This window comes from Cavia porcellus, unplaced genomic scaffold, assembly GCF_034190915.1.
Source record: "Cavia porcellus strain 051 isolate PalLab524CR breed Dunkin Hartley unplaced genomic scaffold, mCavPor4.1 scaffold_14, whole genome shotgun sequence".
In the NCBI taxonomy this organism is placed as follows: Eukaryota; Metazoa; Chordata; class Mammalia; order Rodentia; family Caviidae; genus Cavia; species Cavia porcellus.
Genome location: NW_026947497.1, coordinates 63,985,951 through 64,000,475, shown reverse-complemented (window position 1 = coordinate 64,000,475; position 14,525 = coordinate 63,985,951). Strand labels below are relative to the sequence as shown.

General features: G+C 60.9%; 2 protein-coding genes across 2 annotated transcripts; one reads left to right on the top strand and one right to left on the bottom strand.

Annotated features, from left to right (window-relative positions):
* LOC100720816 (probable threonine protease PRSS50) lies at window positions 1-3,953 on the top strand. Its single transcript, XM_063260504.1, has 6 exons — window positions 1-261; window positions 340-618; window positions 1,267-1,429; window positions 2,165-2,448; window positions 3,267-3,433; window positions 3,691-3,953. The coding sequence occupies exons 1-6, from the start codon at window positions 165-167 to the stop codon at window positions 3,925-3,927; spliced, it is 1,227 nt and encodes a 408-aa protein (XP_063116574.1). The 5' UTR covers window positions 1-164; the 3' UTR covers window positions 3,928-3,953.
* A 783-nt stretch (window positions 3,954-4,736) lies between these two features.
* Window positions 4,737-11,831, bottom strand: Tmie (transmembrane inner ear). Its single transcript, XM_003477031.5, has 4 exons — window positions 11,371-11,831; window positions 8,520-8,637; window positions 5,896-6,045; window positions 4,737-5,688 (listed from the first exon to the last, which is right to left on the bottom strand). The coding sequence occupies exons 1-4, from the start codon at window positions 11,452-11,454 to the stop codon at window positions 5,588-5,590; spliced, it is 453 nt and encodes a 150-aa protein (XP_003477079.3). The 5' UTR covers window positions 11,455-11,831; the 3' UTR covers window positions 4,737-5,587.
* Window positions 11,832-14,525: the final 2,694 nt, after the last annotated feature.

Sequence of the window (14,525 nt, the reverse complement as noted above, 5' to 3'; positions counted from 1 at the left end):
GTCAGGCTGTGACCCAGCTCCGGAGGAAGAAAGGGGCCGGGTGAGCACAGGGGCTCAACCAGGTGACTGCTGGGCACCGTTGCGGGGACCCGGCCTCCCAGGGCAGCGGCTGACCGGGGGGCGCTGTGGTCGCAACCCGGGAGGGCACCATCGCTGCTGCCCCGATGGAGCCCCGCTGCAGGACGCGGACATGCGGGCAGGGCTCCTGGGGTTACCGCGCGCTGCTCCTCCTGCTACTCCCGTTCCTGCTCCGGACCGCTGGTGAGACCCCGACCTCCCCCGGGCCCGGCCCCTCCTCCAGAACCCGCGCCCTTCCTGACCTCTCCGTATCCCCCTCAGGCAGTGTGATTGCAGGCCGCGCTCCCGGGGTGCTGTCCACCGAGGCCTCCACCGGCCCTGCCAAACCCTGTGCCCCAGGAGCCAGCTGTGCACCCGGAGGGGCTCGCCTTCCCCGCGAGGCCCCCTCACCAACGCCGGGGCCCTCGCCAACGCCGGGGCCCTCTCCATCGCAGGGGCCTAAGCCGCCGACACTGACATCTAAGCCACCAACGCCAGCGCTTAAGCCGCCAATGCCAACGCCACCAGGGGTTGCTACCGCCACTTCCTGGGCCAAGCCTTGTGAGTATGCGAGGCCGCCGCTGTGAGGCTGTGAGCGCTTGTCTTCAACTTGGTGTTGCCGCACCCACAACACCCGCCCCTCCCCGCCCCGCCCCGCCCCGCCCGTGGGGTCTCCCCTGCTGCCCTTTAACGTGCTTGCTCAGGGCTGGGTTGTCTCCAGGGGACCCTTGCATGAGGACCTGGGCTCCGTCCCCAGCATTGCGCACAAGAAACGAACAAATGCAGTGCTGCCCTGGGCCCACTGAACACTGATGACGCAGCCCTGCTTCTTTTAGAAACATCCTGGAGTCTGACCTTAGCTGGGGGTGGGGGTCTCTTCCATCTGAAAACACCCCTCCAGGGTTCGCAGGGTTTGGCACTCCAGCCATCAAAGAGAGCGGTCAGAACCAAAAGACGTACCAGTCCCGCTCCTGGGAACCTCGGAACCGCAGCCAGGCAGCTACTGGGGACATTCACCGCCAGCCTTTCCCTTCCCCCACGGGAGGGGGTGCCTGCTGCCTTGCGCGTGTGTCTGCCGGGTCACAGGAGCCTGGGGTTGGGTGCGGTTGTGGAACCTGGTGGACAGTGGAGGCCACCGTTCAGGGTCTGGCTCGTGTCCAGAGATGGCCAGGAGTACCCCAGTCATCAGGCCATCTCCTTCCTCCTCAGCCTGCGGCTTGTCATTTGAAGGAGACCCCCTGCTCCGAGACGCAGAAGCCATGGCCCGGAGGGCACCTTGGATGGTCAGCGTGCAGGCCAACAACACTCACCTCTGTGCGGGCACCCTCATTGCCTCCCGCTGGGTGCTAGTGGTGGCCCATTGTGTGGCCCAGTGAGTTGGAGCCGGGGGTAATGGTGGACAGACACTGGAGGGCAGGGAACGATGTCACCCCACCCGGCTGGTCCACCGTGGCAGCAGCATCCCCACCTGGCTTCACCCCCCACCCCCCTGGGCAGGCGGGATCTGAGTCCTGCAGATTCTCTCGAGGCCTGGGCTTGAGTGCCACGCAGTTGTCCCACGACAGGGAACAGAGTGCTGGAAGTGGCCTCTGCTACCTCCTCCGCTCTGCTGTCTTTCTCCTCCGACCCTCCCTCCTTGGAGCACAGAGGGCGGAGAGGGCCAGAAGGGGAGGCCCATGAAGGCAGTTGCTCCCTGAGGAGTCCCTTCAATCTGGGGACAAGAGAGAGGTTGACCCGTGTTCAGGGGCCTGGGAGCAGCACAAGGAGAGGGACCTTGCCTGTGGAGACACATGTTCCATGGCCACACAGGGACCCCAGTAGTGCACCAAGGAGGGCAACCTGAGAGCCAGACTGTGGGCACCTGCACAGGGCCTCTCCCACCTGCCAGTGCAGTATAGGATGCTGGGAAGAATCCACGTGCAGTTGCTAGCTGTGCAGCCCAGAGCAGGGCGCTGAGCTGGTACTAGCCTCCGTTTCCCCGTCATCGTACAGAAATGGGGAACACCGTTCACATTGTTGTGAGGAGCATGCTGGGGTTGGTCGGAGCAGGGGATAGGAGTAGGGTAGGAGGCAGAGCTGACAGCAGACCCCCTCCTACCTCCCCCAGGAACAATGTGAGCTACACAGTGAGGGTGGGGAGCCCGTGGATTGATCAGGTAACCAGGACCACCTCCGACGTCCCGGTGCTGCAGGTCATCCTGAACCCCAGTTACCAGCCCCAGCGCTACTGGTCCTGGGTCGGCCAGGCCAATGACATTGGCCTCCTCAAGCTCCAGCACGAGCTTAACTTCAGCAATTACGTGTGGCCCATCTGCCTGCCTGACCTCAACTTCCAGGTGGAAGAGGGTTGCCGCTGCACCGTGATGGGCTGGGGACTTTCAAAGGCTAAGGGTGAGTCCCAGCCACTCAGACCTGGGTGCAGGCCAGGGCGCTCTGGGGTGGATGTTTCTGGAACTCCTTCCCCAAGGGGCCTGCTGCCCAGGGTACTGTCCTGTTGGGTCTCCAAGGGCCCAGGAAAGGCACACAGCATAGCCATTTGAGCCTTGGGGATCCCAAATGCCCTTGAGTCCTCAGGCCCAGGCCAGGCGGATGGGCGGGACTTTCATGAAGGGCACATCTAATCAAGGACAATGTCTGCCAGGAGGCGAGCAAGCCCTATGTCTGCACCTAGGACCAGGGGTCACTTAGGGCCTATTCCAGCTCCTCCCATCTCTTTGGGGGCCTCCATCCTTTGTCATTCCTATGTGGGCCAGAAAGCAGGTGTATTCTCAGACCCATTTGGTTACCCCGCGAATGTCTACTCCCTCTGGAAACCTCCAGATGAGAGGGGTTGGTCCCTGTATCCCCAGGGGACCAACATACCCCAGAACTGCTGGGGAGGAGCTGGGAATGGCCAGGAGCCTCCTTTCCCAGCACACATGGAGCGGCTGCTGGGGAAGCTTGGGAAAGGAGGGCTTGGGAGAGGAGGCCTGACACAGCCAAGAGCCCGAGGTATCGAGGGAGGAGACAGAGACACCACAGGAAGCAAAGCCGGATGGCAGGGGTGGTGGCCTGCTCTGGGGTCTCCAGAACCAGGTGCCCGTGGAAAGTGCCGGCTGGAGGTGTGGGTGGGCTGTGCCACTGTGCAACAGGCAGCAGAGGCTGGTGGGAAGAGGAAAGAGAGGCCAAGCCGGTGGCCAAAAGCCGCAGTAAGCCAGGCCATCCTGCAGGCCTGCAGCCCCAGTTCCGGACCATCCAGAAGAAGGAAGTCACCATCCTGAGCAATGAGGAGTGCGACAGCTTCTACCGCAACTACTCCCACATCCCGAGTCTAGTCTGGATCATCACCTCCCAGATGATCTGTGCCTCGGACCCCAGCAGGGAACAGTTCTGCTATGTGAGTGTCCTGCCCTTCCCCCGAGGCCCAGGGACCTCCAGGAAGTGGAGTGGGTGGGACACAGAGAACAAGGACTAGGTGGGCACAGAAGGTGGAAGAGGGGAGCAGAGGGCGGAGGAGATAGGTGGGGATGGAGGGAGAGTGGGGGGGGAGGGGGAGTGCTGGGGTGTGAAGGTGTGTGCTTGGGGGTGCCTGAGCCAGGCCCATCCTCCTAAGCCTCTCCTGCTCCCCTTACCCTGTTTACTGTCCCCCTGCAGGAGGGGTCGGGTGAGCCCTTAGTGTGTTCCTTGGGGGCCACCTCCTACCTGGTGGGCTTGGTGAGCTGGGGTGCAGGCTGTGAGAAGAACATGACACCGCCCATCTTCCTCCGAGTCTCCCCCTACCAGTTCTGGATCAAGAACCAGCTCAGTGGGCAGCCCCCTCATCCGGGCGCCCCATCCCTGGCTCTGCTCCTGGCCCTGCCACTACCCCTCCACCTCCTGGCTGTTCTGTGATACTGGGCACCATTAAATGCTGCTCTTTCCTGGTCTCCTGCCTGGGTTCCCCCTCCGCTCCCCAGGGCTGGCTGCAGTGGGAGACAGGTGTACAGGGAGTGGGGAGTGGGTGGTGGCCGTTTATCCCGAAAAGCATGGGGCTGGGTCTGCCTCTGTCCTGCGGGACTTGGGATCTTGAGAGTGACATGGTGTTAGACCACAGTGGCTTAGAACATACTGTGTAGCCTGAAGCTGCGGGGACCCCCAAGCAGGGTGGGGCTGTGTCTCTGGGCTGGGAGGAGTGGGCTCTTCCCCTGAGCTTCATCCATCAGCAGCCAGCAGAGGGCCGGGGGCCAGACGGGGTCATGCATCACTAGGCTCCACCGAGGCTCTTGGTGGTCTCTTTCTCTGCCCCTTGGACTTCCCCAGCCCTGCTACATGCCAGGCTGCATCCTGAGGCCACAGGGCAGCAACTGCACCTGTCAGAAGGCAGGGTACCCAGCTCCCAGGGCAGCCCCCTGCCGTGTCTTCCACTCACTGTTGCTGAGTCCCTGAGCCCTTCCGGCCTGCCGGGATTAGCCTCGCCGTAGGCTGCTGATCTGCAAGTCCCCAGCACCAGGCTCAGGTGTTCAAGGCCACTGGAAGCCATGGGGCAGAGTCCTGGGGCTCCTCTGCCTTGATGGACCCAGGTGGCCACAGCTGCCCATCAGGCTCTGGGCCCCCTTTCCTTGTCACCCTCATTGGGCTGGGAGAAGAGTTGGGGAGAGAAGTCCTGCCTAATCTGTGCCACCTCTGTGTTGCCCCCACATAAGAGGCCCGAGGACAGAGTGTGCCAGGGTCTGAGAAGACACTGAGCTTTATTTACAAGTTGGCAGCTGCTTTTCCAGCAGCGCCCCTGCTCAGGAACCTCCTGTGCTGTCTCTTGAGTCCCCAGGCTCAGGTTTGAGAGCCGTGTGCAAAGTTTGGTGCCACGTGGAAGTCCCTGTGTCCCTCTCCCTGCCCCCCAGGGGTCAGGCCCCTTGGTCTTCGGCTCCTCTTCTTCCCAGAGATGCTGCTGTCACTAACGAAGAAGGAGGAGGCTGTCTCATGGAGCGGCTGCAAGCCTTGCCTTGACCCCCTAGGACCTTAAAATCTCCAGCCTCCTCAGGGTATAGTAAGAACCACCACAGCAGCCTGACACCCCTGAGTGTCTGCACCCAAAATGCGCCCTGGAGCGCTGAGTCCCAGGGCCTCACGTTAGTGTCTTGCTGCTGAGCTCCTTGGTGACAGGTGAGGCTTGTGCATGGCATGGTGCTGCGCTTGGATCCGCCGGGCCAGGGTCTCCAGTTCTGAGGCCCCTTCACCCCAGGAACAGTACCTTGCCAGGCTTGGGTCAGGCCCAGCAGCATCAGGGCAGCCTCTCTGCCTGCATCCAGCTGGATGTGACCCATCACTCCAGGCTGGTTGTTCGGAAGGTAACCACCCACTCCCCCTCACTGTGGGGAAGGGCAAGGTGGAGGCACAGCCGCTGGGGGCGGCAGTCCAGGAGCATGCCCTGTGGCTGGGAGGCCGATGCCTGCGTAGTCTTGGCCCTGCACCTGCCGGGCTGTGGGGACTGACCATGACCGTGGCTTCCCGGGACACAGCTCTGCAGGCCACATATGAGCTCGGAGTCCATGCTGCTGGCCTGTCCACCACTGCCTCATTTCTCTCCTTTCTTCTTCTTAGCCTCGCTCTTCTCATCCTCCTCTACCTTGATGGCTACCGTGTCCACACTGTCCTCCTTTTTCTTCTTCTTGTCCTCTATGGGGAAGGAGGAATGGCTGAGGTTGGGGTCTCCAGGAAAGGTCCCCAGAGCCTGCCTTGGCTTCACCTTTCTCCTGCTTCCTTCCCACCCAGCCTCGCCGCTGTAGCTTGTCGTTGCCACCCTGGTCCCCCTCCCTGACCCTGCTGCAGGTGCAAGGCAGGAGCAGAGTGACTGTGGAAGGCAGGCGGTGCCCGCCCACTCACCTCCGGGGATCTCCGTGAGCTCGTTGAGGGGCGGCACGGTCTCCAGCTTGTCCGTGTACATCTTGGCGGCCTTGCGCTGCAGGTACCGGGCCTCAATCTCCTTCCGGGTGCGGGGGACTCGGCAGTTGAAGACGCAGCACAGGGTGATAACTGTGGGGAGGACACGGAGCCTGGCCGGGGCTGGGCCTCACGTGACTCCGGGAAGGCTCCCAAACTTCAGGCCTGCTGGCATCCCCTCCGAGTGCCCCCTGCTCAGATGCAGGCCCGTGGAGCCCCCCTCAGGCCATGTGTGGCCATGGACTTTGATCTGAGTTTGATTTGAATCCTAGGCCTGATCTGGGCTGACACCAAGGCCACACTCTACCCCACGCTGTTCCCCTCCCCCAGGCCTCTGGGTTGCTCTGTGCACCTGGCTTTCCCGCCCAGGCTCTGGCAGCAGAGCCAGCATGGCCTCAGACCACGTGTCCTGTGGACCAGGGAGGGGCCAGGACCCTGCCCCAGACATTCACCTCAAGGTTATTCTAGGAGCGGTTTTCTGGCCAGGGCAGCTGCACCCACGCCAGTTGGGCCAAGGCACGGTGCTGGCCCGAGTAGTGAAGGCAGAACAGGGCGCTGCTGCCAGGACCTGGCGGGCCTGAGTTTATTTTTCTAAGGCCCCCACAGTCTGACCACCTTGGCTGTAGCTCTGGGGGAGGGGACAGAGCCTTTTCTTATAAGTCAGATGGGCAAACCAAGATTCTTGGCCAACTCCTGGGGAACAGAAGGGCCTAAGCAGCACCCGTCAGGTCTATTTTGAGGAAACGGATCAGACCTAGGTAGCCTGGGCTGGACAGTCCCAGTCTCATTAGCACTCATAGAGAAGCAGCAGCAGATGAGTGATGGGATGGCCCCAGAGCCTCCGCTGTGGGGACAGGGCTGGGCTGAGCAAAGGGGCTGGGCGCCAACAGCTCTGAGCCTGTGCAGCTGTCTCTGGTAGACCCTTGCAGTCAGCCGGCCTTCCTTGTCCAGAGACCTGGGCTCTGGCTCTCTGTCCTCTGTGCACACCCGAGATCCAGGCTTGGTCTCCCATCTGACCCTACTAGCTTGGGCCACTGCTCTTGGCCACCCATGGGCACCTCCTTGGACTGCCCACTCAGGCTGCGGGCAGGCCTGCTTGCTTCTCTTTAGCAAAGGGAAGAAAGTTTGAGTCTGTGGCTGCAGGAGACCCACATGGATATCCCTTGCCCCAGCCCCTCCAGCCACAGCGCCCTGGGCCAAGCAGCCTGGTGAGCAGAGGTTTCTTCGACACCTCGGGAGGAGTTGGGTGCCCACCGCACCTCAGGCCCCTGGGATTGAGCCTTCACTTCTGGAAACCGGGGTGGGGCAGAGGCTGCTCTGTGTGATTGATGTCCACGTGGAGGCTATGCTGGGCCACTCGATGCTGTGGCCCTCAGCAGTGATGCTCGAGGGCTGAGCACAGCCATGGAGGGGGGCTTGCAGCTCCTTCACCCCTGTTCTTGGGATGCCCCAGAGCTGCTCCCCAGACCTGTGTTCAGGGCTGCTCCAGGGGCTCCTTGGGACAGATGGGTCCCCAGCCCTGTCCCCTGCATATGGGGTTGGGGGTGTCTGTCCTTGGGGCCTCAGCAGGGAGCACAAGGCCGCCTCCCGCTCAGAGGGGGAGGAGACACTTTGTCTGGCACCATGAGAGGCACATGGGAGTCAGATGCTGCCTCTTTCATAGAGCTCCCCACATCCAGGCAGCTGGCCCTGAATATCTTGCCCTGCCCCTAGGCATCCCCTCCTGGAGAGCTGCTAGAATTCAAAGTGGGGTGCTCTGGGTGGACACCTCACAGGGGGTCTCCGAGCCCTGCCAGGGAGATGGTGCCCCTTCTCCTCTGTTCACCCCTTCCCTCCTCCTGGTGCCTTTCTGGCCAACCCCCTAGCACAGCCTGCCGTCCCCCTCTTCTGGCCTGGGCAGGGGAGTGAGTTTCCCCTCCCTTTACCACCTGCACCCCCACACTGCTCCCCATGGGACTCTGACATGACCCCGCCTTGCGCCCCGGCAGCCTCTTGCACCTGGCCTGTATTTCACGCACATTTTCTGTCCCCCTTCCCAACTCCAGACCCTGCCCAGGAGGAGGCCCAGGAAGGGTGCCTGCCAGGCTTGCCTGGCTCTGACTGCACAGAGCAGTGCCTAGAACCCAGGAGAGGAAGGCCTCCTGCTTTGATTTGAGTCACTCCCCGAAATGGAATTTGACGAGGCTGAGTTTGAGCCACATCTGCCAGGCATCTGGGATGTGTGGGCCCCTGGGTGTGGGCCCTGTGAGCTGGCCAAGCTGCGGGAGCAGCAGAAGAGGCCTCAGGGAAAATGGCTTGCCCCGCCCTCACAGGAGTCCCCTGTAATTATTCTAATTGCCGTGTGGTTGCCTCCTGCATCTAGCAGCAGCAGAAATCTTTGGGTCACCACAGGCCGTCAGCCCTCCCTGGGGACAGTGCACAGATCCAGAGATGCCAGAAGCCACAGTGGGCCTCTTGCGGGCGCCTGGCCTGCTTGCACTGCCCGGAATTGCTGCCCTGAGCCTCAGGGTGGAAGGGTCGGGGTGTGGGGTGCAGGCAGTGTGGGCAGGGGTGGAGCGGCTACTCACTGATGGACAGCACGAAGAGCGAGAAGATGCCCACCACGTGCCACAACCGCATGTCCCAGAACACCACGGTCTCCTTGGTCAGAGGGGGTGGCTTGGGCTTGGGCGGAGCAGTGCTGGGCTGTGGAGAGAGAAGAGTGAGTCAGGGGTGCCCAGCAAGTCGGGTCCCAGCTGAGAGGTCTCAGCAAGGACTCGGCCCAGTTTCAGAATCTCCTGGAATTCAGTGCCTGGGACCTTGGGCCTAGCAGCCTAGACCTCTGTCAGCTCAGACTGGGAACCAAAAGCTGAGTGGAGTCACAGACTGTAGCAGTGGGGTCCTGGAGGGCAGGCAGGGCTGGTGCTTGGGAAACTGAGGTGGCAACAAGTCCAGCCAGGTCCAGGGCCCCTGTGGACATGTCCTGAGTCCAGTCCAGAGCCCTCTCACAGGCTTCTGTGTTGGCCACAGGATTTACTCTCCAGCCTGTGTGGAGGAGCCAGGCCCAGGCTGTGCTGCTCTGCCCCGGGTACCCACCAGGTGGCCCCCCAGTGGCTGGTAGGGCCCAGCTAGCGTCCTCGGACGGGAGAAATAATTGTAATGCAATGGCGACATCTAGAGGCCAGAATATGTAAGCGAGGCTGTGATAGCCCGGGGTCAGGGTCCAGCAGGCCACCCCTCCCCCCACTGCCCTGCCCTGGGGGTTGTGGGGTCCGGACCCTGCTCTGGGTTTCTAGGAGACCCCATTCATGCTGCCCCAGGTTTGAGGGCCCTTCTCCAAGGGACACTCACCCACCTTGTGTTTCTAAAGGACACAGTCCTACCCCACAGAACAGGGGACATAGCCCTGGCCTGGGCATTTCAGAGGGCTGTGACCTTATCCCAGGCATCTGGAGGACTGTAACCTGGTCATGGGTGTCTGTGGGGGCCATGAGCTCATCCCAGGTGTCTTGAAAGGCTGTGACCTTTCCTTGGGTGTCTGCAGGGGCTGTGACCTTGTCTGGGGCATCTATGACCTTGTCCTGGGTGTCTGTGACCTTGTCCCAAGTATCTCAGGGATGTGACCTTGTCCCAGGCATCTGGAAGGTTGTGACCTTGTCCCAGGTGTGGGGGGGGGGGCATGACCTTGTCTAGGGCATTTTGGGGGGCGCTGTGGCCTTGTCCTGGACATCTGGGGACAGAGCTCTGCCCAGGGCACATGGCCCTGCTATGTGGAATCTGGGCAGAGCTGGCCTGACCAGAAGTAGTGCTGACCCTCTCCTGGTCACCAACTTTGAATGAGAGGCAGGAGTGGGAGCCAGAGCTCAGGGGAGCCAGGACCTTGAGCCTCCATGCACAAAGCCAGAGGGACAGACTGCTCTCCTCCCCACGTGCTGCACCCACACCCATGGCCTGGGCACCCCCACATGCCTGGCACCCCTCCTCAGGCAGATGCCACCCTGCAGCACAGTGGATCCCAGCCATGGGGTCCATGATTCCCTGGCTCTGTCTGCCTTCTTTCCTCTGGACCTGTTTCCCCGCCCTGCCTGGCCTCCAGCAGCTTGGGGGAGTCTCTGGTTGGCAAGATATGACCTCAGCATTGTCCCCCAGCTGCAGGTATGGGTCAGGCCTGTGGGGCAGGCACAGTTGGGGGTGAGTTGAGCCTGTGGAGCAGGCATGGGCTTGTGGATGCTGGGTATGAGTGGGTGTCACCAGTCTCCTGTCTGGTGGCAGGGCTGGTGTCTGGCCGGTGGCGGTGGTCTCTATTTCTAAGGCCCAGGCTGTGACCTGGCTGGCTGGTGAGCCTGAGTGAGGGCCCAGGTTCAGAGCTCACATGCTCCCCTTCCTGGCCTGGCCTGGGCAGCAGAGTGGGGCCTGCAGGGGACTGGGCCTGGCCCAGCAGTGGGTGGTAGGCCCTACAGGGGTCCGGATTCTGAAGGCTGGGGTGGATGACATGGACGTAGCCCTGTCATTCTCTGGTGCTTCTGGGGTGATAGGTGATGGGTTCTGAATGCCAGTCCTTTGGATGAGTGGGGGTAGAGGGTGGGGAGATGCATTCCAGGGGGTGGGGTGATAAGTCTTGGGCTCAGAATGCTCTGGACCCCTACCCAGCCTTCCTCTTGTGCCCAGGCCTGCTGGGTTTCTGCACTCAGGGCCCCGGGGCTGCTCTAGAGGCTCAGGCCAGCCTGGGTCCCCTTACAAGGACACTGGAGCTGACACTGGACCCAGCTTGCCCTCCCGTCATGCCCCCTGGTCAGCAGTAGTGGGGACAGGCTGAGTAACGGTGCGGGGCTCTGACCCTTGTCTCCCAGCCATTCCACTTCAAAGCTATATCCTTCAGACGCCTGGGCGTGGCTTTGTCCTCCCTCTCACCTCCTGTCCCCCAGCACAGCACTTTGGGGGTCCCCTGTATACCTTTCCCTGTCTCCTGCACTTCTGTCTCTCTTCAGTTAATGCCAAGATGCAACCAGGTCTCTACCTGGGTCCTGCCAGCTCCCTCCTGCTCAGCCAGAGGCCTCCACCTGGACTGGGACCACCTTGTTCCCAAGAGCAAAGCCTGTGTCCCCCAGGGCACCCCAAGTTCAGGGCCTGCCTCCCTCAGCAAACTCGAGATCAAAGGGACCAGTGCCTGTGCTCCCTGCCCAGGAGACCACAGGGTGGACCATAGGGGCTGGGTGTCCCTCCCATGGGGCAGGGCTGTGTCCTCAGGTGGACAGGGGGTCAGGCAGGAAGTGTCTCCCTGCTCCACTTGTCCTAAATCTTCAGACCAGGGGACCTAAGGCCTGGTCTCCCACACAACTCAGCCCCCTGGTCTCTCAGGTCAGAGAAAGAGATCAAACCAGCTCCCCACAGTGCCCTGCCTGGATCCGGACCCCCCACGCCCTCCGCATTCAGCCTTACCTCCACCAGCTGGCCGGCGACCCTTGAGAGGCACAGCCCCACTGCCCACAGGGGCCCTGTGCCCCACCACTGCCCGGCCATCATCTTCGGATGGCTGCAGCTGGGGTAGACAGGGTGAGGCAGGTGGGGGCCACCTGGGGACTGCCCTGGCCAGCGGTGCTGGCGCTGGGTGGTGGCGGTAGCCAGCAGCTCTGGCTGCAGCAGGGGAGCATCATTTATTCATCCTCAGTGTCAGGTTCCGGCTGCTGACATGGTCCCCGCCTGCTGTCCCTCCTGGGAGATCAGACTCCAGACACCCTCCCGGACCCAGCAAAGGCATGTCGAGGGGGAGGCAGGATGGGTGCGGGTCCTCAGTCAACAGGTTTCCCCCTCCTCCTTGCTCCTCTTGGGCCTCAGTTTCTCCACCTGGGACAGGGGAGGAGCTGGCATCGGCTGATCTCAGAGGCCCTTCCCATTCTGACGTACTGAATTTCAAAAAACCCTACTGGACTGAGGCAGGGTGTGTAGCAGGCACGTTGCCATGGTGACAGGCACTCAGGGATGTCCTGGGCTTTCTGGCTGGCTTCCTGCCCAGAGGCAGCTCTGGTCACCCTGGACACCAGAGCTGGGAGGGGGATGGACAGGGGAGGATGGCTCAGCCAGACCCCGCTGGTCGCTGGTGCTGTGGAAGGTTCTGGAAGGAGCTGGCATCTTCTGCCCCTGGGGTGCCACAGGTGCTCTTGTCTGACCCTGGGAGCTTTCCTTCTGTCCCACCTGAGTCTCCCTGGCCGACTTTAGCCTGGACACCGAGCCCCACTGAAGTCTGCCCTCTGCTTCCAACTCCTCCGAGCCCTGAGGGTTCTCAGTGCAGCCAGGGGAGGAGGGGGGTCCACAGGGGCTGCGAGACCTGGGGGAGAGGCAGAGGCGCCTGAGTAGGGGGCCCCCTCCTTTCCTCCTGTCCATTGTGGGTGACTTCCTGCCTGTGCAGCGCTAGGAGAAGGGCCCAGGTCTCGCGGATCAGCGAGGACGCGGCAGAGAGGGGGTGCGCAGAGAGGTGGGCACTGGGCTGTGGTCTGGAGCTCGGGGCTGGGGAGGTTCGAGGCTGGGGCCGGCCGCTTACTGAAAACAAACGACGGCGGCGCTCCTGGGGACCCCGAGCTTCTCCCCAGCACCAGCACCTCAGTCTCGACAGCCAGGGCGCACGTGTGGGACAGACTCTGGGACAGCGTGGGAACCCCGGGGCCACCATCTGTCCCCCCACTCCGCGCTGCTCTCTGCAGACCTGAGGCAGAGGAAGCGGGCGCACGGTTCCCCCAGGGCAGACCCACAGCCCTCGCTCGGCCTGCAGCTTCGCCCGCCCTGGAGGTGGCGCAGCTGGGCCACACAGGCCCTCAGCAGCCAGGGAGCTCCTCAGGCGAGGCGTGGGCCCTGAGACGTTACCTACGTTACCGCGCCGAAACTCCATTCCCTGACCGGTGGCTGAAACGGGGTGCAGAGCTGGCGGCGTTAGCTAGGCATGTGGGCACACGCCTGTTACCCCAGCACTCGGGAGGCTGAGACATAGGATCGCTGTGAGTTTAGAACCAGCTTGGACTAGAAGTGAGCTCAAGGCCAGCCTGAACTGCATGGTGAGACCTGGTCTCAAAAAGATGAGAAAAAAACCCAAAACCAATTGGGGACTCTCTCACACCTCACTCGGCCCCCTTCTCTCTTCGCTGTCTTCACCCTGCCCCCCCCCAAGCACTGCCCTTGCGGGGGTGGGGGCAGTGGGTGCAGGGCTTGGCCCCTGTCTGGTTTCTTCCATATTTGAGTCAAGCCCCCCCAACTCCCCCCTACAGGGGACCAAATATAGTTCTATCCCCGAGGATTCCGGTCAAATTGACTCAGTCTTAAATAGCAGGGTGTTCTGAGAGAATGCAGTTTTACACTTTAATAACCTCAGCGGCAGGAAGCTGCACACCAGAAGCTCCATGTGAAAATTGAATTAATTAAATTTGCTTTTTTGCCCTCTGAAGATGGCAAAAGTTGAATGGAAAAAACTCTTAAAATTAACTTACAATCCTAGTTTGTAATCGTGGAGGCTGAGGCAGGAGGATCAGAAGTTCTAGCCCAGTTGGGGTGACTTAGCGATTTAGTGAGAGTCTGTCTCACATAAAAAGAAAGAAAGAAAAAAGAAAAGAAAGAGCCAGGATGTAGATCAGCTTGAAGGGCCTGGAGTCAACACTTAGTATTGCAGGCAAAGTAAAACCCAAACCAAAACCTCCCAAGATGGGTCTTTTAAATTATTCACATATTGAGCTGGGGATTTAGCTCAGCAGCATAAGTGCCTGCCTTGCAAGCACATGGTTGTGAGTTCAATCCCCAGTACCAAAAAAAAAATCACATATTACACAACTGAATTAGCATAAAGAAAATTTAAATAATGGAACTTTTGAATTATAGTTCCTGCAAATGTGTTGCTTTATGCTTCATGACTTCTTTTTTAGTTCTGATTTTTATTGGCTCGTGTCTGCAGCATATCATGATCGCATGCCTCGCAAGGAATTGGTACCTCTGCAGAACATATCTCCAGTCTGATGCCAGCCCCCCCGCCCTTTTCTTTGTCTTCTGGTAACTTCTGAGGTTATTAAAGTCAAGAGCCAGGCACGATGACATATGCCTGTAATCCCAGCACGCAGGAGGCTGAGGCAGGAGAATCACTAGGAGTTCAAGGATAGCCTGGGCTATATAGTAAGACCCTGTCTCAAAAATAAATACCCTGTCTGCACTTGGGTCCAGTACTGAGCTCTCACAAGGCCCGAAATCAACCCCAGGTGAGTCCAGCGAGCCTGGCTTAGGGGAGCTCTAGGTGTCCACGCCCCTGAAAGACAGCGCCCCCTCTGTGCGTGTTAGCATGAACACTGGCCATAAACGTTACTTGTCCCTTCTGTACTATTCTTAGCTCCTGAGGGTTTCCATAGGGACTGGCCTGGCCTCCGGGGCCTCTGGGTTGGAACTATGGCCAGCCAGTGGGCGATGGCTGGGGGACCTGGGAACAACTCCCCCCACCCTGCAAACAGGAAGCTCTGGTGCTCGGGGTTTATCACTGGAGCTGTGGTGAGGGAGTGAGGATCTTCCGGTCACAGAGCCAGTCTGGGATCCAGGGTGGCAGGGACTCAGCCAGAGTGGGGGTGGAG